The following is a 25,257-nucleotide window of genomic DNA, read 5'->3' on the forward strand; positions in this document are numbered from 1 at the left end:
TGTCCCCGATACCTTGTAATCATGTTAAAATATGCCATTCTTTCCATAGCCAAGGCTCCACATTCCATAAACAGATGCTCAATCGATTCTACCGACCCTTCCATTTTGCAGATTCTGCACTCGTTATCTGTGGAATCAATTAACCCTCATCTTATCAGAATCTCCCTAGTGGGAAACAAGTTCCAGCGGAGACGCATGATAAGCGAGCGAAATAGATATTTGGGAATATTAGCAAATAAGGCGCTATCTTCCCTCTGCGCTTGTGTTCATGGGACAAATGACTCAATGAGGAGTACTCCTAAAAATCGATTGGCGGCGTTTACCCAATCCCATTTGTCCAGCGCTTTGTTGACCTTCTAAGGGTCCAACGTAAGAGACTCACACTCATGACCTAGTTCATTTAACATGCATTCGCAGTTCTCCTTCAATTTTCCCACAAATGTATCATGATTTGGTAGGGAGTTCCTTTTTGTTGACAATGTGAGACGAAGAACCGTATACACATTGGGCATCATTACGAGTTTGGAGGTAGCCATGCTGCTTTTAGCGGCATGGCTATCCCCAAACCGTGTACCGGTCCCACAAAAGGGGACTTACTGGGCCATTCCGACTTTGGAGGGCCCGGTAATTCCCTTTCGCGGGACTCTGTACATCCCCATTTCCATTTAAGCCCCCATAGAGCTCAATGGGAATGGAGAGGATACTAACAACGGGCCCGTTAATGACTGGCCCATTGTTAGTATCCTGGTCTGCTAGCGGGTCCCGCTAAGGACGCCTGGTCTGACCAGACATCCTTACCCGCTGCAGACCTCGTAATAGGGCGGCCTGGAATGAACGGTGCTGGTCCCTTACGGGCACCGTTCATTCTGTGGCCGCCTTCCTCATAATGATTTGAGCTTATGATTTTTCAGTATAGTGACAAACTCTGCCATTGTACCCAGACATTTAGGGATAAGAGGCCAAGCTCGTATCGAATTGCAGCAACCCGGATACAGTTATGGGCCCTCAATACCCATCTCCAGATCTTCCCTTCTATTATAACCAGACAGGCTTGTAGATTTTTTTCCTCCATAATTCTAATCTGTATAATAACTTTGGTGCAACCTTTCCTTCATAGAATTGGATCCCTGCTCTGAGAATCTTCCAAATCTTTTATCTACCAGTATTAGTTGGTCTGTCAGCATTTTCACTTTCATACTAAGTAGAACTTCTGTGTCTTTCATTTAGGCTTTTGAAGAGAAATGAAACCCAAAAATGTTAAGCTTGTGGCAATGCCCACCCACTGATTCTCAAACTTCCACTTTCTCTGAACCCTTTCCTTCCCCTTGAAAGTTCCAGTATTCTAGTTTTAGATGTGTTTATAACAAGTCCATTGATTTTTGCATAATTGGAGAAGGTACCCAAAAGCCTCCTCATTCTGATTCTAGAGCGATCAAAGAGGAGGAAATCGTCCGCGTATGATATCCACAACATTTGTGTCGCACCCAGCTTAGGTGGAATCAAGGCTACTGGATTCAGGACTTCTCCTATGTCTGACACATATGGATTATAAAGACATGGGGCCAACATGCATCCCTGCCGCAATCCCGTCTTGGTGACGATTCTGTGGGACAGATTTCCCTTTTGATCCAAGCAAACGTAAATACCTGAATTATCATGCAGACCAATGATCAATCTTAACAAGCCCTGGGGCAATACCCATTTGGTCAGTTTTGCCCAGAATCTTAATCGATCCACTCGATGAAAAGCCACTGATAAGTCAATTGAGGCTATACACACTGAGTTTTTGCGTTCCCCTAGTTTGATCCTGCAGCTCCCTAATAATGGCTCCACTGATATTTGTAGAGGTTTGATGACTGAAACCCATCTGAAATCTATCCAATCTTCCAGTTGAAGCCGCCCATTCCTCTAGATGCAGTAAAATGAGGGCTGCAAATATTTTACTTCCCAAATCCAACAGGGAGATGGGCCTATAGTTTCTCGGGTCACATTGGTCTCCCTTTTTGTAAATAGGTACCACATGGGCGGACTTCCATGATTATGGAAGCGAGACACTTTCCAATATACTTGAAAACAAAAAGTAAAGTACTACCGACCATGAATTGGGATCTCTCTTTAAAAGATTGTTCGCAAGACCACTTGGTCCCGGGCCCCAGAGGCATTTGCCTTCTAAATCAATGTACTAATTGAGCTATGTGTCCACTTCCAACTTATTCTCAAAATGAATTTTTGCAACTGTTCATCCTCTGGGTCTGCCTGATGCACAGAATTCAGTGTACAAGGATTCAAAATGTTTAACCCATGTACTCTCCGACACTGTGTTCAGCTGACTAAGTGTCGGAGATCGGTCCAGAGCGTTTACAGTGGCCCAGAAGGAATGAGTATCCTTTTTCCTCAAAGTTCTCAGCATGTACTCCACATCCCCCTGTAAAAGGGTTGCTCTATGATGTTTGCAGAAATTTCTATATTTTTATTTCAGGACTCGTACTATTCTTCTTTGCTTTATTCGCTGGACTATTCTCGATTGGTCTCATACCTTTTCTCAATTCCTGTCTCATCTGGACCAAGTACTCGTTATAATTGTGTGCATGGGTGTTTCCTTCCTTCTCCGTTTTGGGCCCATAGATGGATAGTTTGTCTAGGCATTTGGCTAAGGTTTCTGTATAATTCTGCACTCCAAAGCGATCCATTTTCGTCGTATAGGAGGTATTTTGCCTCATGCGTGACAGATCAGAATTGAATCTGGTCACATTACCCATTGTTCATTTCAATCTGTTCCCACTTTATTTACAGTAAGGTCTTTTAGGTTACGGCATCTAACCCTTGTGTAGATGATATCAAATTTCACCAGTACCATATTCTGGTCACTCTGATTGTTCTGTGTGACAGTAAATTCAGCACAGGCCTCGTATAACCCATTGTCCACAAAGGCATAGGGGCTCATTACGGGTCCGGCGGTAACTGTGCCGGTGCTACCGTGTAGTGCGTGAGCTAAATGAGCCAGAAAATGGCACTGATGCACGACCGTCTTGGCTAGTCACTTCCAGTTACCGCAAGAACACAGTAACAAAAGCCTACATTTTCCTGGGCTCAGCTAGCAAACATGTATTTCTGCTGCAGAGACAAGGGGTCTCATTACACGGTAGGAGGTAACCATGGCGCTATTAGCGCCATGGCTACCCCCTTACCGCATTCCAGGTTCATGTTCCGGGAATATGGAGTTACTGGGTCATTCTGACCTTGGAGGACCCGGTAAGTCCCCATTCCGGGAACCATTCTACATTCCCATTGAGCCCCGATAGGGCTCAATGGGAATGGGGATGGAGCTAATAACGGTACCGCAAATTGCGGTACCATTATTAGCACTGAAGTCCCTTAGCGGGTCCCGTCCTTAATACCTGGTAAAACCAGCCGTTAAGGAAGGGACCCGCTATGGGACCTCGTAGTAGGGCAATAAGGGATTACCGGCACCGGTGCCCTTACTGGTGCCGGTAATCCCTTACCGCCTACCATGTAATGAGGCCCAAGGTCACATATTTATGTCAGATGACCGAGCGGGGGAGAATAGTTATTGGGGGTGACATTTACTATGCCCAAGCAGAGCAGGGGTTGCGGTGGTGTACCTCGCTCTACTTGGGCGCCGTAACATGAGTAAGGGTTGCAGGGTTGTCCCCTGCTTACCATCTTGGTAAGCGCGGACAAGAAAATAAAAAAAGGAAAAGCACCATGCAACGTCATCTCTAACCTGTGTTAGTGGGGGAGGCAAAATGTGGGCTAAGGGGTGCAGGCACACTGATCTATCTGATCACTGCACCGCACCATAATTGGCGTTGACATTTTCGTCAGTGCAGTGACGGGCGATGCAGTGATCCCATAAATTCGAGTCCCATAGGACTCTATAGGAGTGGGGACCACGGAGCACCGGTACCGTTGCTAATGGTGCCGGTGCTTCTGTGACGGTCTGCCTACCGTGGCCGCTGTGCCCGGCAGGGTCACACTTGTCGGGAACGGCAGCTCCGGCAGGCAGACCTATAGGATGTCAGTCCGGAAACAACAGTGCCGGTAAGCTTACCGGCACAATTGTTTCCGGACCGGCATACATGTGATGAGCCCCATAGTCCAGTACTGTCTGTCTATCTATCTATATGTATTACATATTGCACCACTCGCCCAAAGGCCTCAGGGCACTCACAAGCCAATCAGAAAACCAATAATGGACTGCAGTGGATGGTGTATCAGTTATAGCTGGGATCCTGTACTCATGAATCTATCCCTCTACTGAATTACGATTTCCTCTTTGCCATGTATACATTGGCTTTCCCGAATCTCTATCTACATGGTATTGATCATGTTCAGACCCAATGACATCATAGAAGCTGACCATTTTAGTCCCGCAACATGTCTGCGGTTGCTTGAGTTTCCGTGTAGAGGAGACCCGGCCTAGCAGTTCATGCGTGGCTTCTTCCATTGGTGGCAGTATACGACTGATTTTCACATGGCTGGATCCCTTTTGCTATGGCACAGAAAGGCTAAAACATGGTGGTGAGGAAGCATTGCCCAGAACCGTGCCAGTGGTTCACATGTATGCAAAACCTTCCATGCATCCATTTTTGGGTCTTTAGAATACACGTCATGATCTCTGTGCCTACAAGACAACATGCCAGAGGTGGCTCTGAAAAGTGCACATCATGATCCCTGTGACACAGAATAACATGCCAAAAGTAATTCTGCTAAATACACATCATGATCCCTGTGACACAGAATAACATGCCAAAAGTAATTCTGCTAAATACACATCATGATCCCTGTGACACAGAATAACATGCCAAACGTAATTCTGCTAAATACACATCATGATCCCTGTGACACAGAATAACATGCCAAAAGTAATTCTGCTAAATACACATCATGATCCCTGTGACACAGAATAACATGCCAAACGTAATTCTGCTAAATACACATCATGATCCCTGTGACACAGAATAACATGCCAAAAGTAATTCTGCTAAATACACATCTTGATCCCTGTGCCTGCTGCCACAGGTGGCACTTTAAAAACATACATCATGATCTCTGTGCCCACAGAACATGTCATGGGTGACTCTGTTATATGCACCTCATGATTCCTGTGCCCAAAGAAAATTATGCCAGCAGCGGATCTGTGAAGTACACGTTAAACAACACGCCAGAGGAGGCTGGATAAAATGCACACCCCGATCCCACAGAACAGCATGCTAGAAGTGGCTCTGAAAAGAGCACATCACGAGCCCTGTGTCGACAGAACATGCCAGAGGAGGCTGGATACAATGCACACCCCGATCCCACAGAACAGCATGCTAGAAGTGGCTCTGAAAAGTGCACATCACGAGCCCTGTGTCGACAGAACATGCCAGAGGTGGCACTGTTTATTTATTTAATGTGTTATAGTTTAACATAATGTAAAATAATATAGTACAAAAGAATAAAACCTATTACATTCTGCTTATAGTTCTCATAATAATACAAGCAGAATAAAAACAGTTATTTTGGTCAACAGACTACATGGGATCAGTACAAAAACAAAAAGGCATGCATGCATACATTAAAGGTGATAAGAGTGTTATTAAAAATGAGAATCAATACAATCAAACGTGCACACATGTCCGCATTCAAGATTCAGAATTCCGCATCTTTTGATTACTTCCACAATCTCACTCAAGGGCTTGTCAGCCAACCCTCTCTTCGTTCGACGTCTGGCTTATCCGCCCCTCCACTATCTTCATACTCTGAACAAAGCCATGTGCAGCCCCCCATTTAAGTAGTTAACACATTGCTTCCAAAAATATTCATCTGAATGGATTCTAGATGGTGAAGATACTTGCCCAGGTGTTTCACATGATCGGCCCCCATCCGAGGACATTCTGTCTTAACATGCTTAGCTGTTTCAATATTTGATTTAATATGGCATAAATCGACAGGAACAGTCTTCTTCTGTTATTGAGTGGGAAGGGCTAAGTGCACTCAAAACGGGCAGGCGAATAATGGGCAGAAGCAGTATGAACCTCCTTAATCCTCTGGATGGGCATAGCCTTAAATATGGTTGCACTTTCCTGAAAGTATATAGTACGTCAGGGACGAACAAATAGCTCTTCAAAGATTCAAGATGGTTGAAGTTTTCGTTCCGATCCCATAATCCCAACTGCTTTTCAAATTTGTGGGTAAGGGTGCCGATGTTATCACCCCACTCTCGTGCCCAACCAATATCTCTAAAAAGGGTGTTCATGGCACACTGGAAACCAGATCTAGGTCCCAGCCTGCATTCTGCTTGGTGAAGGCTCCTAAGAGGAAATTAGCAGAGGCCGACATCATTTTAAGAAACAAACAGGCTCTTTTCTTCAGCACCAGGGCCTCAAGAGACAGTAGGCCCAGTTCTAAACGCAATATTGGCATAGGTACACATTGCGGCAAACCCAATGTGCTCCTCCAAATATCGACCTTCCACACACTGTGACCAGGTTACAATCGATATTCACCAGACTCTCAAGGCCATAAATAACTGCAGGAGTCAGGCATTGCATATACCGCCTCATTACACCCGTCAGCGTACAGCAGCCCCGTCTTTTATTGAATTGAGCAATCAGAGACGTTAGTTGATTTGCCTTCTGAATATGGGTCTCAATGCAGATTTTATAACCAGAATTCATGTCGAATTCTACTCGGAGATATTTATATGACATTTTGTGTATGAAATTGCCAAATTAGAGATAGTATGTAGTTGGAGGCAGGCTATATTTTTTGCAGTGAACAGCATAAGCTGCGCCTTGTCCTTATTGATCATGAGACCACTGACGAGATCGTCAGCGTATGCAAGGACTTTGCAGTGTGTCTGATCGATTTTGGGTGAGCAACCTCAAGTTAATGACAGGAACCAGGGTAGATCTGAAGTGTACAGGTTATACAAGAGCGGGCCGTAACACACCCCTGTTTCACCCCCTTAGATGTTTCTACCGGTGGCGTCATGGGTCCTCTCGAGTCTAATCTGATGGAAACTGTGGTGTTCTTATATAATAATTTGAGGTAATACAAGATCCCCATCGGGCAGCTTAGATGTTCCAATTTTTGTCATAGTAGTGATCTATCAATGGTGTCGAAAGCGGATTTAAAGTCGACAAATTAGGCGTAGAGTGGAGGTGCATTTTTCCCCTGAGATTGCTCTACTAAAAGGTCCAGCAACCGCAAATTGTGGGCTACGGAGTATTCAGGCTGTGAACCACTCTCATATCTATCGAGTATACCCTCTCGTTCAACCCACTCTGCAGCTCTGATAGGAGGAAAGAAGCAAATATTTTCCCTGTACAATTGAGCGTCGATAGTAGGCGGTAGTTGTCAATATCTCTAGGGGAACCCCTTTTAAGGACAGGAATCAGTATCGCGGTCTGCCAGGAGGAGGAGGGTATAGTCCCTTCTTCCAATATTTTATCAAATAAGATCTTAAGAAGGGGAGCCCCGAATTTAGGGTTACTGTTCATGACCACATTGGCAAGGCCGTCAGTTCCAGGGACCCGAGAGGATTTGAGTGTTATTTTTGAGAACATATCGGCTTCCTCCATCTTGAGAATCTTGCCCAATGGTTTGTGCTCGATCTGTGGTTGTGGACAAGGGAAATTAGTGGAATTGCGTTTATGAAGAAAAGCCACCCATGTATGTTCATTAATCGGATGTATCATTCTCTTTTCTCTTCACCCTTTAGCCTCACCCAGCAGTGTCGATATACTGTGTGAGTGTCAGCTCCTAAGGGCTGCTACCATAGTTTGCCATTCTACATCTCTGTTAGAGCGGTGCCACCAATGCAGCCAGTTACGATATGTGTTTTTAAGGCGTCTAGCCTCAATGAGATAAGAGCGCAAACAGAAAATAGAGGCCTTAGCTCTAGTAAGTCCCCACATAGTTTACGTTTCATATCTCTGATGCCTATGTCAAAATTAAGATGTGGTCTGGCTTCTCTACTAATTAATGGCGTCCTAGTGGTTGCATGGAGAGGATCCACCTCTCAATATCATCCACATTCCTATTGTGGAAGGCATTGATATCACGGTCAGTCTGGAGCCCTACCATATTTCGAGGCCTTTCTATATTCATTTTGGTCCATCTAATGCAGCCAGCCTGGTGATTTGTCACCAAGTCTGCAAGATTCTGCGTGATGAAGCGAAGGATAGGAGCTCCGAGCCTTAGGACAAGCGCCTCATGGTCGCTCCAACTACTGGTACTAACTCGGCATTCCAAGACTATGGGCCTCATTACACGGACGGCGGTAAGGGTTAACGGTCACCGTTAATGGCAACAGTGACTGTTAACCCTTACCGCCGTACTACGAGGTCCCTTTGCGGGTTGGAGGAATTAACGCCTGCTTCTTGCAGGCGTTAAAAACCAACCCGCTAAGGGACCTCGGAGCTAATTACGGCACCGCAAAATTGCGGTGCCGTAATTAGCGCCTTCCCCATTCCCATAGAGCCCTATGGGGCAGAAATGGGAATGGGGAAGGGCAATGGCGGAAGGGGGATTTACCGCCCCTCCAACCTTGGAATGGGGCGGTAAATCCCCTTTCCGCCAAGGCGGTGCCGGTAATTTACCGGCATGGTCCAGGGTGCTAATAGCACCCTGGATTACCGCCTTCCGTGTAATGAGGCCCTATGTGTGCTGCCTCCCTGTTGACAAACACAAATTTCAGGGTAGCATGCGTACTGCCACCCGTCCAGCCAAACTCACCAGGGATGTCACCTTGTGTACGCCCCTTCAAAATCTCCATCTCCCAGCTGGTAAAAAACCTCAACCAGCCCAGGCCCTCCTCGTTAGATTAACTCTGCCTCATTATACTCCGGGGCAGGAGTGTATCCTTTATGCTGGCACCCACCCCATCAACACATCTGCAATTAAAATGTCCCCTGATAATAATGCAATCTTCCCCCTGTCCGCCATCCCAGCTAGTCATGATATTGTGTAAATTCCCCGTGAAGCTGTTCTCTATCTGTGGCCCCGGGGGTTCAAGACATTTATTAACATTATTTTCCCTAGATCACCAAACAGGCCAAAAGAAACCTCAACTGCAAGTGCGTGGTCATGGTGTGCACTAGAAATTATACAGGAGTTCATGCTATGTGTTACCCTTATAACTAGGCCCCAATATGGTCTACCTCTGCTGCCGTTTTTGGCCATTGTCTGGTAGATGGTATAACCGTCCACCACCACTGCTGTAGTTAACCATGTTTCTTGCAGTAGGAAGAACGTGTTGTGTGACATGAGTCAATGAGCCAAGTGGAGAGAAAAGATGGGAGAAACCCTGCGTATTCCACAATAGCACTGTCCATTCTCATTGTTTACCAATCGCTATCAGCAGTGACTCTGCTAGCCACTTCAACATTGTTTGAATGTCCGATATCTGGACTTTGCCCTTCTCAGGGAGCTGCGCTAGTACCGACGATGATGCTCTACCCGGACCCCCTCCAGCTGGTAGAGCAGGATCATCCCCCTCCACTTCCACATCCAACTCGACACCCGCTACAAGCAATTGCACCTGGAAGTTGCGCAGGAGGGGAGCTGTTTCAAGATGTTTACAATGTATTGTCAAGACGTTCTGGTTAGAGCCTCTTAATGGCTCAAAGAAGTCAAAGTCTTCTCACACCAGAACACGTAACTGAGTCACTCGCTGTAGGCAGGCTAGAAAGTCTGACCGTGAGAGCCTTTTATCTCGAGTCTTTTGGTTCAAGGTCTTTTTACAAACCTTTTTCCCCAATGACGTTTCCTTGAGGGGTTGCTCACCTTGCCCTCCCCTTCCTTCTTTTGCAGGGTTTTAATGAGCCCTGACATTTTACGTGTGATCAGGGGTGGAGTTATTGTCAGGGAGGAATCGATGATTAAATTAGGAGAAGCAGACAGGCGGTCGGGAGCCGTATGCACGGACGGCCTAATGTCCATCCTTAGGACTTGTCCATTGATCATCAAAGGCTCCGCTCTCCCAGCTGGCACTGCTTCAGTAGCTGTTATCATACTCTGCTGTATGGAGGGGCATAGATCAAGGAGAGAATTGTTATCGATATCTTCAAACTTCATTGAGTCACACTGCCTCTCTCCCTCTTGCATTAAGGCTTCAGGTTCAATCGTTGAGGGTTGCGGGGTGATTGCCTGCTGGTCCTGCAGAAAAAATGCGGGCGTTAAATCCCCCAACCCGCAAAGGGACCTCGTAGTAAGGTGGTAAGGATTTACCGGTACCGGTATTTTAATCAGGCCCATTATGTATAATATTTACAAAAGGAGGTGGGAATTTCTGGTGCATATAAGTTGAGAAGTTAGGAGTCATTTTCCTTGATCCAGCGGATGACGTTAGCTCTAAAGTGTGGACAAGGTAAGTCGTCCCTCGGGGCCGAGAGGAGGGAATTCCAGTATTGGGCCGCTTTCACCGGGAAGCTACTACCACCAGTCTTCATGCGTTTGAACCTGGGCACAGTTAGGAGATTGGCGTTAGCAGTTCTTGTGGGTCGGTTGGGGGGTTGTCTCGTAAATCTATTTATAAGATATTTTGGGGCTGCCTGGTGAAGGCATTTGTGTATGAGGGACACTGTTTTGAGTAATATTTTATCTTTAGTGGACAGCCAGTTACTAGGCTCTTCTATGATCAGAAATGTTTGTTTTCTTAGGAATACATAGGGGTTGCTCTCAAGGCGCTGTTTTGTAGAATCTGGATTTTATTGGTAATGTATTTATTACTCCCTAGCTATAAGGCGTTACAGTAATCCAGTTTGGACAAAACAAGGGCTCCTGCCAAGGTGATACAGTTGTTATGTGTGAGGAAGGGCTCGGCTGCTCTGATTAGCTTGCATGTGTATGCTGTGGAATCAGCCATAGAGTTAATTTGTTTTTTAAAACTTAACGTGGAATCTAAATAAAAGCCGAGGGTTTTGACTTCCTTGGCTACTGTGATGTTATTGTCCATTATGAAGTTGGAGTAGTTGTGGCCTAGTTTGTTTAGGTTTGTGGGGGTGCCTAGGATGAGGAGTTCCGTCTTCTCATCATTCATGCATAGACCATGAGAGGCCATCCATGCCTGGATGATGAGATGAAGTACAGCTTATTCACAAAGGCCAAATCCTTATTGTAGTCTCCCGTCAACGGGATGAGGATCTGGGTATCATCAGCATAGTGTCCTGACGCGCGCTCCATGGAAGCTATGGAGCCGATGGAAGGGCTGATTCCGTACCTCCACCAGCGGTCTAGTCTCCCACGCACTGCACGTTACCGTCATGACGCATATATATAGGCGTCACACGCGGTAATCGATGCGTTGCAACCTTGCTTTCCTCGCCAGTTTCGTACGCTAGTGCTCCTCTCTGACTCCCCTTGTTTATTCCCGCTTGTTTTCTCTTCTCAAAGTCCTCAGTGATTGCCCGCTCAGCTCCTAGCCTTTGATCTCTCATGGTGCTTCCTCCACTCCTCTGTTCCTCCCGCTTTGTAGTCCTTGTTCCTTCTTCCGCTCTAGTGCTTTTCCCTAACTTGTTGTACATACATCTATGATTGTATGCTCCTTCCCATCGCAGCCTTCTGCAGACCTCTTCCTCATTCCTCGGCTACGGTCTCCATCCAAACAGCGCTACGTACGCTAGCTCGACTCCAGCAGTGTCTTCTGGGAATTGAAGTCCTCTCATCTACTTCAACGGAAAGCCTTCAGCCTTGATATTCGTAGTGCTACTACATCCAAGCACACCAGGGTTTTTCAGCCACGCTTTTCCCTGGAATTGGGGGCGGACTCCCTGAGGGTCCCTTCTGCCTTGCTGTTTGACAGCGGGCAGGGTGGCTTCCAGTGGAGCTCGTCCCAAACTCAACAGGAAAGGACTGGACCTCTGGAGAGAAAGGAGAGCCATAGACACAGACAGTTCCTCAGAAGAACTCAGTACAGGTGAGGAGGAGGAGGAGGGAACCAAGGAGGGTATTTGTCAAGCAACTAATACTTCATCGCATGACAGCTTGCAACGCCAAAGGATGGCTAGCTTAGAGCAGTATCAAGAACTGGTCAATGCCATACAGGGGATAACTGCTGTGCTCCAAACCATGAGGGTAGAAAACACTGCCCTTAAGGCTGACAATGCCGCTCTGAGACAACAAATGATTCTGAGAGAAGAAGTTCGGGGAGATCTCCCACCTATGCCCTTACCTTGTGGGAAGTATGAAGGGAACCCCAAGAAGATTAAGGAATTCCTCGATGCCTGTAGAGTATACTTCACTTTTCGCCCAAAGATGTATGAATTCGACAAAGCAAAGGTTGGCTTCCTCGTCGCAAACCTTGGGGGTAACGCTCTAGCATGGGCCACCCCGTTGGTTACAGAAACTGATCCTGTGCTGAATGATTACAATGCCTTTGTACTACAATTCAGAGAACGCTTTGAAAGGACTGAGACTTTGTACGCGTCCTATGAAAACAAACTAGACCTCAAACAGGGTCTTGTTGATGTACAAACCTATGCCTCGAACTTCCAGAGGATAGCTTTGGAGACAGGATGGCCTGACTCAGTTAAGCAGACTCTCTTTCGGAGAGGGCTACATGAAGACTTGAAGGATGAACTCTCTCGAGTAGCAAGACCCTCCTCCTTCCAAGAACTGGTCGCTCTGACCCTCCAGATGGAATTTAGAATTTCCGAGAGATGAGCAGAAAGAAGGAAGACCAGATCCAATCCGCCTTCTACACCATCCTCCTACACGCCAGCTGCTCCAGACAGATCTCTTCCCCAGACTGAAGAGCCCATGCAAATAGGTGCAGCAAGGGGTCCCCTCAGCGCAGCAGAAAGAAAGAGACGAAAAGACCTACGCTTGTGCATGTATTCCGGTTCTGAGAAGCACCTTCTAAGAGACTGTCCGGAAGTACCTCCCCGAACATCGGGAAACGACAGACCCCGACCCTGAGCAGGGACACAGAAGGGGCTTCTCTTGCTAATCCCTGTGTTACAACTCCACCTATACCATGTACCCCCTCAAACCAACTTATGGTCCTAAAGATCGTCCTGGAATGGACCTCTACCCAAGCAGTTGAGTGTCTGGCAATGCTTGACTGTGGTGCAGCTGGGAACTTTATGGACGACCAATGGGCCAGTAGATACGCCATTCCTAGGAGAGAAAAGCCTCAACCCATACCTGTAGAAGGAGTGGATGGTACCCCCTTGTCTTCCGGTCTTATCCGACAAGAAACCACAGAAGTCATGGTTAAGATGAAGACTCACCATGAAACCATGATATTCGATCTGATTAAGGCTGCCCACTTTCCAGTGATACTCGGGATATCCTGGTTAAGAAAACACAATCCGGGAATCGACTGGGTAACTAACATTATAGAGTTCAGGTCAGACCTTTGTATGCAGTCCTGTTTGAAGGAGGAAGGGCAACATTCACATCAGGGTGACACAGTGCCAGCGAGGAGTATTAACTCCATTCCTGTTGCCTATCAAGAATTTACCGACATCTTTGCAGATACTCTTCCCAGACCTCTTCCTCCACATCGGGCTGAGGATTGTAAGATCGACCTTATACCTAATGCGGTGGTTCCATTTGGGAGAATGTATCCCTTATCCCTCCCGGAGAAGGAAGCATTAAGAGACTACCTAGCCAGCAATTTACAGAATGGCTTGATACAAGAATCTACTTCCTCGGCTGGAGCTTCTCTGTTCTTTATACCAAAGAGGGGAACCAAGGAACTCAGACCTTGTATTGACTTCAGGGGCCTAAATAGTCAAACCATTCGAGATCGATACCCGATGCCTCTGATAAAGGAGATCATGGAAGCAGTACAAGGGGCAAAATGGTTTACCAAACTAGACCTCAGAGGGGCTTATCATCTCCTATGAATCCAACAAGGGGACGAATGGAAGACCGCCTTTCGTACTCCATTAGGTCATTTCGAGTACAAGGTAATGCCCTTTGGGTTGGTTAACGCGCCAGCCCAGTTCCAAAGGTTTATGGACAAGGTCTTCAGTGATCTTCTGTTTAAGTCCACTGTAGTTTACTTGGATGACATCTTGGTTTACTCTCACACTTTCGAACAACATTGTCTACACGTAAGAGAAGTTCTCAAGAGACTTCGAGACCACCACCTACTAGTCAAGCCAGAGAAATGTCTTTTTGAGGTTTCTACAGTTTCATATCTGGGCTTTATTCTGTCAGAAAACCGCATTGAGATGGACCCTAACAAGACTACATCTATTAACAATTGGCCTGGTACCAGCTCAGTCAAGGACATCCAGAGGTTCTTGGGGCTGACAAATTTCTATCGAAAATTCATCACAGGCTTCTCCAACATAGTCCTACCTATCACAGCTTTGCTAAAGAAAGGGGTGAAGTTCCGTTGGACGCCAGAAGCAGATTTCGCTTTTCATCAGCTCAAACAAGCATTTACCTCCGCACCTATCCTCAGGCAGCCTGATCAGTCTCAACCCTTTATCGTAGAAGCTGACGCCTCACAAGGGGCTATTGGAGCAGCTCTACTACAAAGGAAGGAGGATCAACTCGAACATCCCATTGCCTATTATTCCAGAACACTCACCTCCAGTGAAAGAAACTATTCAGTGATTGAAAAGGAACTGTTAGCAATTAAACAGGCTTGTGAGGAATGGCGCCATTTGTTGCAAGGAGCGAAATACCCGTTTCAGGTACGAACAGACCACAGGAACCTAAGTATTCTCCAACAGATGGAATGCAGGAACTCTCGTCATGCTCGTTGGGCTTATTACTTCTCCCAATTTGATTTCATACTCACATACCTACCGGGTAAAGACAATCACTTAGCTGATGCACTCTCCCGCAGCCATCAAGAAGGATCAGGGAATCACCCCGAACAGGAATGGCTGCTCAATGGGAAGAGATTCATAGGAACAGTAAATAAATATTTACAACAAGTTCTGCAAGCCCAAAAAACCACCTCTCTTCCAAGAGTCCCTTCTCTAACCTACAAAGGAGAATACCTGTTTAAAGATGACTTGCTTTACCTACCCACCCAAGATCTCCAGAACCAAGCTCTTTCGTGGTGCCATGATCTGCCCATGGCTGGTCACAAGGGCCGTACTGCTACACTGGAACTACTGAAGAGGCATTTCTGGTGGCCAAAGATGAATAAGGATGTTGTGGAGTACGTCTCTTCCTGTCCAGTCTGTGCTCAAAGCAAACACAGTTCGGCTAAACCATTGGGGCTGCTACAACAAGATGAACCACCTGCCGGACCTTGGCAACATATATCTATGGATTTTATTGTTGAGTTACCCAGATCGGGAGGATGTTCTGCTATCATGGTAGTGGTCGACTCCTTCAGTAAGCTGGCTCATTTCATTCCTCTTAAAGGCACCCCTTCTGCCACTACCACAGCGGACGTGTTCTTAAAGGAGATAGTCCGTCTCCATGGTCTACCTTCCTCAATTGTATCTGATAGAGGAACCCAGTTCACCTCCAAGTTTTGGACAACCTTGTGTAAACAGTTGCAGATTCAGAGAGCGTTGTCTTCTGGCTTTCACCCAGAAACAAACGGACTGACCGAACGCCTCAACGCTACACATGAACAGTTTCTAAGATGTTACTGCAACCAGACTCAGGATAACTGGTATCATCTCTTATCGGTTGCAGAATTCTCGTATAACAACACCAAACATACTGCAATAGGAATGAGTCCTTTCAAATGTACATATGGGTACGAACCCAAACACATCCCATTTCTTACTGTTCAACCCACTAATGTCCCTACCATAGACCTACTACTGAACACTCTGAAACAAACTCATAAGTCTGCTCAAGAAACCCTGTTAGCCAGTCGCCAGACCTACAAGAGATGGGCTGACAAAAATAGAAGACCTAATCCTGATTGGAAGAAAGGAAGCAAAGTATGGTTATCCACTAAATACCTTCCCCGGAGAGTCCATCCAGGTAAATTCACTCCGAGATATATTGGACCGTTTTCCATAAAACAACAGATCAATCCTGTGGCCTTTCGGCTAAACCTCCCGCACTCTCTTCGAAGAATACATCCAGTGTTCCATACCTCGCTTCTTAAGGAGTATAAACCTGATCCTTTTTTGAGAACCTCCAGAAGAAAGATACCCAGTGTGGATGATGACGCCAAAGAGTATGAGGTTTCACGCATCTTAGACTCACGTTACAAACACAGAGTCCTACAATACCTCGTACTGTGGAAAGGATACCCTTGGACGGAAAGATCTTGGGAACCAGCCAAAAATCTACATGCCACCAGACTCCTACGCATATTCCACAGACACCATCCAGGCAAGCCTGGAGGACGGCCTTGGCGAAGGGGTTATACTGTCATGACGCGCGCTCCATGGAAGCTATGGAGCCGATGGAAGGGCTGATTCCGTACCTCCACCAGCGGTCTAGTCTCCCACGCACTGCACGTTACCGTCATGACGCATATATAAATAGGCGTCACACGCGGTAATCGATGCGTTGCAACCTTGCTTTCCTCGCCAGGTTCGTACGCTAGTGCTCCTCTCTGACTCCCCTTGTTTATTCCCGCTTGTTTTCTCTTCTCAAAGTCCTCAGTGATTACCCGCTCAGCTCCTAGCCTTTGATCTCTCATGGTGCTTCCTCCACTCCTCTGTTCCTCCCGCTTTGTAGTCCTTGTTCCTTCTTCCTCTCTAGTGCTTTTCCCTAACTTGTTGTACATACATCTATGATTGTATGCTCCTTCCCATCGCAGCCTTCTGCAGACCTCTTCCTCATTCCTCGGCTACGGTCTCCATCCAAACAGCGCTACGTACGCTAGCTCGACTACAGCAGTGTCTTTTGGGAATTGAAGTCCTCTCATCTACTTCAACGGAAAGCCTTCTGCCTTGATATTCGTAGTGCTACTACATCCAAGCACACCAGGGTTTTTCAGCCACGCTTTTCCCTGGAATTGGGGGCGGACTCCCTGAGGGTCCCTTCTGCCTTGCTGTTTGACAGCGGGCAGGGTGGCTTCCAGTGGAGCTCGTCCCAAACTCAACAGGAAAGGACTGGACCTCTGGAGAGAAAGGAGAGCCATAGACACAGACAGTTCCTCAGAAGAACTCAGTACAGGTGAGGAGGAGGATGAGGGAACCAAGGAGGGTATTTGTCAAGCAACTAATACTTATTCGCATGACACATAGTTTGTGTAGGTGATACCCAGGCCGTCTAGATCATCAAAAAGGGGCTTTCTGAAAATATTGTACAGTGTGGGGGACAAACATGATCCCTGGGACACACCACATGTGATGGGTATGGGGTCAGCGGCTGCTATAGGAGAGAAGAAGCGCATTGTTCTGTTATTCAGGAAGGATTTAATCCATTTTATCGCTTCTTTTGAATGACCCCAAAGCCTCAATAGGTATGCTATACAACCTGTTTTTGCCATCAATTACGGTTTTTGGGTAGGCACTTCTCTGCATTTGCACACTCTGAGATTGTTTACATTTCTGAGATGTTTTAACTATCAGACTGTGAGAAGTTTACCCATTTTACTGGACGGGCGGTGGGGGTGGCAGGCATCTGTAATTGTGAGGCTACCGTGGGGATGTTCAACCAAGAAAGCTGGGTCCTGCTGTGCCTTTGCCCTTAGTGGCCTCCAGCTCTGTCTGGTAGGAGAGCAGGGAACAGTCTATAAATATGCCATGTCCGCCAGGAAGCCAAGTCCCATGGATTCTGATCAGTGCATTTGAGTTCGGGCAGTGGACAAAGGCAGCTGGGGGCCACCAGGTGCAGAAGCTTCCAAGATTGGGAGGGGAGCGGCAGGTATCCTGCAACAATGCCGGGGCCACCAGGGAACAAAGTCCAGTGGCCCCAGGTACTCCCGTTACATTGAGTGTGAGGTGGATTTTACATGGATGCATACAGACACCCCAAACTGCGGCAGCACACTCTGAGAACACAATGAGAAAGCTGTGGGGACCCCTTTCCCAAAGGGCAAGTGTGCAGAGCGGAGTTGGGCTAGAAATCCTTGAGGGAAGAGATAGACTAGAAATGAGGGAGGCTTCCCTTTGGCAATCGTAACTCCTCTATTTAGCAACTTTGGCATAAGAAGCGACAGACCCTGGTTCCTGACACACACTCTTTAACTCCAGCAGAGCCAGGCTGTGTTCTTATGGCAGCCAGCAGCAGCCAACAGACAACAAGCTTATTAGGCGTCTGCTGCCTCTGCCTGAATTGTACCGTGTAGTAACTAGGTACCTGAAGCAACACCCGGACCAGTAGATAAGTTACAAGTAGGTTTATTGCAGTTCAGTTGCCAGGAAAAACATTGGCATGTCCCCTCAAGCCAGCATATCTCTCAACTGTAAAACATAGAACCCAGCTTCAGAGCAAAACATCCCAACACTCCACTCACTCTGACATCACCACATTCCATGTACAGTGATGTCATCACCTCACCCAAGATACACATAACATACATCTCTCTATAATTGGCTGTACGCGCTCCAGGAGACAGACAATAGCTAATGACACTAATTATACTTCGGTTTTCAAGTCACAATTCGAGGCAGTGTTAGGCCGAAGTGGAATAGCTAAATATTGTCAATCATTCCTCCTACCCATCAGAATGGCCCTTCTCCAGGAACTCCATCTCACCCATCCCTCTCACAGTTGGGAATCCCCAAAAATCTGTTCTTGGCGTACTTCTTTTCATATTAAACACCACCTCTTAGCAAACTTACCACTTTTCCCCATCGCCAGTTTGCTAAAAAAGCACTCCTCTTCTTCTCCTTCCCAACTTTACACCTGAGCTATTAGCCTATATACCTGACCCACTCCTAAACCTTCAAGACCACCCCCCCAATGTCCATATCCTTGCTCCTAACCTCCTCACCCACCCCCATGGGTTTGCGACCCTAGGATCCTCTTTCAGTTCTCTACCTCTAGTTCCATGGCTGCCAATATCAGCCTACTGAATAGATACAAAATATGCCCCCGCCTAACCTAACACTCCACTAAAACCCTAATTTACACTCCTGTCCTCGGCTGATGTGGACCTGCAACAGATCCCTTGGGAACCCTCACTGTGAGAGGGTTAGGGATCGAGTGGCCACTGTTACATGTGATGGAGACAGACCAATTGGATAGGCAAGAGCAGATACAGTCAAGGACAGAAACAAAGATGTCCATGTTAGGGCGGGTGAGTAGCAGGGTGGGGTGAATGACAGCATGGACACGGTGGGGAGAGAAGGGGAGTGAAATTTTGGGTGATTCACAGCACAGAAGGGTGGGGTGACTGATAACATCAAAGGGAACAGAAGGATCTAGAATAAAAATGGAGGAAAGTTGGAAGCGGTGAGAAGTTGTAAGAAAGTTGGAGATGAGAGTGGGAGCCATTTCCTGCTCACTATTCACCATCTACTACTGTTAAGGACCTTGACGAGGTATAGTGTGGTATCCTGGTATGACTGTGATGAATGGCTGGTATCCTGGTATGACTGTATTGAATGGCTGAGTATGTGCAAGGGCCTCCTAGAATGTTTAAGTGGAGCTTGGAGTGTGGGGGGCCTGGGGATTCTAGAGAGTGACGGTTGGGACTGGGAGATGGACTAGGAACCAGGGCAGAGGCTTATCACCTACTCTCCTACTTCTTATGACTATGCTTTGTAACCAAGAAGAATAAAGCCTGTTTCCTTTTACACTTACCTGAGTCAGCCTGGTTCCTGCTCCCTGTCATCACTGGCTCAGGGATACATCATATAGCTCTGCTAACATTTTTACTTATTTCACGTGTGTGACAGGGTCAGAGGGAGGAAAGAACAGGAAGGAACAGGGACCCCTCTCGACGTGGGATAGGATGCCTACCACTGTGTAAGCCAGAGCCAGTCCTACCTCCCGAGGTGGGGTGAGGGAATAGGGAAGGCCCCGGTCCCTGAACTCTCTGAAGGTGCCTTGAGTGCTAAGGTTGATACACTTGCAACACCCAATGCAATGCCCTCAGTTCTGCCCCAAGTTCTCTCTCTACCTGGACCATCATGCACTCTAAACTGAATGGGCCTCATTACGAGATTGGTGGTAGTCATGGTGCTATTTGCGCCATGGCTGCCACCAATAACGTGTCCGGCACCGGTCTCGTTCAATGGGGACTTACCAGTGTAGTCTGATGTTTGCGGGACCGGTAAGTCCCCATTGAAAAAGCCATTCCCTATTCCCATTTGAGCCCCTATAGGGCTCAATTGGAATGGGGAAGGCGCTAATAACGGTACCGCAAATTGCGCTACCGTTATTGGCTCTGATTTCCCTTAACGGGTCCCGTCCATAATGCCTGGTCAGACCAGGCGTTAAAGGAGGGACCCGCTATGGGAACTCGTACCAGTGGAGAAAACCATTGACCCCTCCCTACCCCATGTAGAGTCTGACATTAAAGTACACGCCATAGAAGAGAAGCATTACTCACTGCAGCCTAAACATAGCAGAATGCCAAACCCAACATCCTGCAGAAGAAACACCAAAAATGATTAAAAAAGGCCATGCCAGAAGGGGGCAGGGCTAAGAGGAGTATTTGTAGCATTACGATGAGCCAGCCCCTGGGGAAAAACATTGTTAGGTTGGCCCACACTGTCAAATGAAACACAAGAGGCAGAGGAAGAGGAGGACAGAGGAAGGGCATTTGGCTGGGTTGATGAGATGCAGAGGTGAACTGAGAGACAAGCAGGAAGATGGAAGGTAGAGCAGAGGGCTGAAGAATCAGTGGAGGAGATAGATAAGAGTGCAGGTGAGTCATGCATGTGTCAAGAGTGGTAACCAGTAGAGAGGGTTAAGTTGTGATAGTGAGAGTCTATGTGAGAGTGAGTGGTAGAAGAGGGGGGAAGGGAGAATTGATTTAATTGTTTATTTTATTTAATTGGCTTTTTATAACACGTCTAATACCATCTCTGAGTTTGATTTCTAAACGCAGATTTGGGCTTCGAACCTCTGTTGTTCTGCATGGTCTTGCTTCCAAGACCAGTGCGTTGCGCCTGTGCTATCCTCCGTAGTTGAAGGAGAGAGTAGAGAGGCAGTGTGTGAGAGAGATGTGAACTGAATTGAGAGAGTCGTAGTGAAGAGAAGAAAGAGGCAGGAGTTGTAGAGGGAAGGTTTGAAGGGCAGGAGAGTAGTTGGTGGAGGAAGAAAGTGGTAAAGGTAGGAAGGAAAGGATTTTAAGATCAGAGGGAGAGAGGTGAAGAGGTGGGAGAAGAGAGAGGAGAGAAAGTAAAGATTGAGTAAGTGAGAGTGAGGGGGTGATAAGGCCAGAGATGGTAGGAGGTGGGAATAGAAGGTGGGAAAGAAGGAGGGAGGAGGCCGGCGCGACTTGGATGGAGCAGAAAAGGGAGACGGACAAGAGGAGAAGTAGGAGTTGAAAGTAAGGTGGCAAAAGACTAGGCAGAGCAATGAAATTGAGTGAGAGAACGGGAGAGTGTTTAAAGAAACAGGCCCCATCCCAAACAACATTAATACAATCAATTTGGGCAAAGACCACAGAAGCGTACCCTTAGGAAGTCCCAGAGGGGTAAAATGAATAAGTATTTGGCCATTAGGCCTTCCCCGGTAGAAAGGTATCCTTAGACAGTAGGGGTTACTGTTCTTTCATGATTATGTTTACATCCGGAGACAAGTAAGCCGGTACACTAAAGTGGAGGGAGCCCATGAAAGACGGAGTAGCCAGCCAGAACACCCGCTTAGTTGAGTAACCCTACAACCTCAAAATCCTGACCATAAATATATTACCATTTTGATAATGTTCCTGTAGAATTTTCTATTCAAAAACTCTTCAATCTCATACCGTACACAAATCTGAACATTCCAAGAGCACATCGTCTGATGCCTAGGAAAACAGTCAGTAAAGGTCAACCACCTATTCAACAACCCAAACCGAGAGGTCTTATTATATATTTCCTGGAGTTTACGCAGGCTAGAATGGGCCTACAAGCAGCCAAATCTCTCAACAATCTTTCCTGGAAATCCAATAAACTCTTTCTCTCAAGAACTAACAGAAATAACTGCTACAAAAAGTTTCCTGCACCTTAAACCATTCATGACGAGTTTGAACACCCGATATGGCATTCTTCACCCAAGCAGATGCAAAATAGCGTAACAAAGAACTCCAATACATAATGATCCCGACGCTTTAAAAATCTTTCTGGATTCAATATCCACAATGGAAATGCACATGTCCAGTGCAGCATCCACATCCTCACTCTATACTGAATACACTGGATAACGTTATCCTCACAATATTCCTGATGGCCGGTCTGGCTGGCGCTCAATGAGAGCCAATGGAGCTGTTGATGGTTGGACTAGGCCCACCCATTTACCTTCATCCTTATCCGTTCAACATGCATCACACTACCCCATCTCCACAGATCACTCCACATACCTCACCTTAGAATTGATAATGCAGTTGAACATTACAACCTGGCGCCTCTTACTCATTCAAGCACCACTCCGGCACCCATTGAAGGCACGAAATTAAGATTGGATAAGCAGGAGCTAGAAGCAGCTCCTGGGTATTCAGCATTATTTAGCCAACAGCTCTGTGCAGGCTGTGAATTAAAGCCCCTGTGGGCTCATGTTTAATGTCCCATGTCCCGGAATCCAACGCGTTGCAGCTCACCTCATCTGAACTCTGTTCAGTCATTTGATGTTGGGTGGATTTTTCCCCAGCCTCTTCCTGTGGATCTCACAGTGGGATTTCGATAGACAGAACACTCTTCTAGGCTTCCGAGCACCGTGGGAGAGCTGACTGCATGGCCTAGGAGGCAGAAACGCACTCGCCCCTGCGAGTGCTTACTGAGGCTGCGCAAAACTATAGACACTAATCAGCACTCCTATGTACTGAGGGCGCGCAGAACTAGAGATACTAATCAGCACTCCTATGTACTGAGGGTGCGCAGAACTACAGACACTAATCAACACTCTTATGTACTGAGGGTGCGCAAAAGAAAATTCGCCACCAATGTTGCACTGAGACTGCGCAGAAAAGAAGACATTTCACCGAAACAGTTAACCTCAGCTCTGAACTTATGCTTTACGAAATTGAATGTGCTTATAGTTTAAATACGCCCCCTATGGACTCATATGACCCTCAAAAGCGGTGAGAGGACCTATTCTTCATCGTCACAGTACTTACCTTTAGCGGCCACGGCCACCGCGCCTCCGTTAACAACCACTGACAGCTTTTTTTTTCTTTCTGACCACGAGTTCTTTCACCACGTGTTCCATATTGTTGGGGCATGTATACCTTCACAATTCAGACCCCCTGTTACTAATAACCACTGACTTTATTTGTCCCTTCCCTCTAGGGTGGCCAACTCTTTGATAGTATTTTGCGGGACACTTACCCACAAGGCGCAGATGACGCCACAATGTCATTTACGTTTGGCCTGCCCCTTTTTTTAATTTGCATTTTTTTATGGCTCCTTTAGAGCCTGCAGGTCGAGCTGTAACGCTCTGACACCAGGCTTAATTGAAATGCAAATGGTTTGTCCTTGTGTGGTGATGGTCACGTTTTTTAACTGCAAACACATAGCTCTCAACTCACACGCTTTTGGCGGGTGTCACCCGCCTTGTAAAGGGCTGAATCACCCATCAAGCCTCCTGCACGCCCATTCATTCCAATGGGCGTCTCACCCGCCAAAAACAAAATCAGGTGATTTCACCCGCCTTTGTAGTATAAATGGTTGAGAGCTATGCAAACATGACCATCACGACCCAGGAACAAACCATTAGCATTTGAATAAAGCCAGGTGTCGAGAGTTACAGCTCGACCGGGAGGCTCAAAAGGAGCCAGGGCTGCAGAGCTGCCGGGAAAAAAAGCAGGAGGCGGCAGCGCCGTGCTGTTTAAATGCCCATGTCAATTCGCAGTGTGGCTGTAATGGATGCAGTTTGTCCTGACGAAAGTCTGGACAACCTGCGTCCCGCACAGCCACTCTGCAAACGGCGGCACGGAGTCCCTAATTGCGGGACAATCCCGCGAAAAGCGGGACAGTTGGCCACCCTACTTCCCTCATATTGGGAGGCAGAGGAAGCCGTAAGTACTCTAATGAAGATTACCAGCAAGTAATCCGCTCATTAGCTCCACATCCATCCTCCTTTTCCAAGTACAAAGCCGCAGACATGAGGGACCAATGATAAAGAAGCACACAGACCATACAAATGCGCACCACCCACCCCTTCTATTATGTACTGCAAAACTAAGCTTTAAATAATGCTCGCTCTATATGCTTGTGTCAAAGGTGAAAGTAGGACGCCCCTGTACATTCGGCGTATACTGTGCTCAGGGGACGGAGCAAGCCACAACATTTTGGGGAGGGGGCTGGATGGCAGTTTTGAAATCTGGCAGGGGGGGGGGTTGTTAAACTTCTTGCGCAGTTGATTCCCACCTCAGGAGGCTGAATAGACATTACACCTTCCTATGGCCCATTAGATGCATCTTTCTGTCACAAGTCTCTCGCCGTCTCACCTGTTTTTGTTGAGTACTTGTGACCTTCTGGGATTTCTTCTTTTTTACGGTCTGGGATTTGTATAGACCCGAACGCTGATCTTCAGCGTCCAGCGTGAGGATAGCGGTTCAGTTTCCAGGAGCATTCAGAAAGTCCAGGGTAACATCAGGAAGCAAACAAGTTATGCACGGAGGCACGGAGGACCGTGACTTGAGCACAGAAGGTTTTCCAGGAGATTGGAGAGGGTAGGAATAGGACAGGGAATCAAGGAGCTGGGAACAAGGAATCAAGCGAGAGCCCTGATCGAACTCCGGCAAAGCACGTTCGACTACAGGCAGCGGTAGTGTTGAGACGCGCAGAGCCGCGGGGGCGTGTCTCTCTTGTAGGATGAGCAGCGTGGAACGCATAGACTGATCCGGAGCTTTCCGTTCCGAGCGGCCATGTTGGAAGGAATACTGCATGCAATCCTCTGTGAGTCAGGGACCAGGAGGACCAGAAAGGACGTAGACGACGGTTCATGACACTTTCGCCCCAACTCACCAGGGGCATAGACAGGATTGTATAACAAGTGAGGCCTGGAGCTAATGTAATAGGACTCCCTCTAAGGCAGAGGTATTCACCCCCGAGGAACTGGACATCTAACTATGATAGATGTAAAGTAAAAAATACCATGCTTTCACCGTGGGCCCCCAGTGCCTTGCATACACACATAGGCCCTAATTATATGGCGGCCCGGAAATAAGGGTGCCGGTAGCAACGTACCAACACCCTTTCCGGACCGCCATACAACAACAATGCCGGTAGGGCCCATGGAACCCCCGGCAGACCCGAC

At 47.1% G+C, this 25,257-nt stretch overlaps 1 protein-coding gene across 1 annotated transcript in view; it reads right to left on the minus strand.

Annotated features, from left to right (window-relative positions):
* Positions 1 to 22,774, minus strand: part of LOC138489351 (zinc finger protein 79-like) — a 35,203-nt gene extending 12,429 nt beyond the window's left edge. The window contains exon 1 of the mRNA XM_069617069.1: positions 22,598 to 22,774. Within this exon, the coding sequence (XP_069473170.1) occupies positions 22,598 to 22,621 (24 nt within the window). The 5' untranslated portion in view covers positions 22,622 to 22,774. The remainder of the gene's footprint in view (positions 1 to 22,597) is intronic.
* Between the last annotated feature and the right edge of the window lie 2,483 nt (positions 22,775 to 25,257).

The sequence above is a fragment of the Ambystoma mexicanum genome, chromosome 9, assembly GCF_040938575.1.
Source record: "Ambystoma mexicanum isolate Mex_15411 chromosome 9, UKY_AmexF1_1, whole genome shotgun sequence".
In the NCBI taxonomy this organism is placed as follows: Eukaryota; Metazoa; Chordata; class Amphibia; order Caudata; family Ambystomatidae; genus Ambystoma; species Ambystoma mexicanum.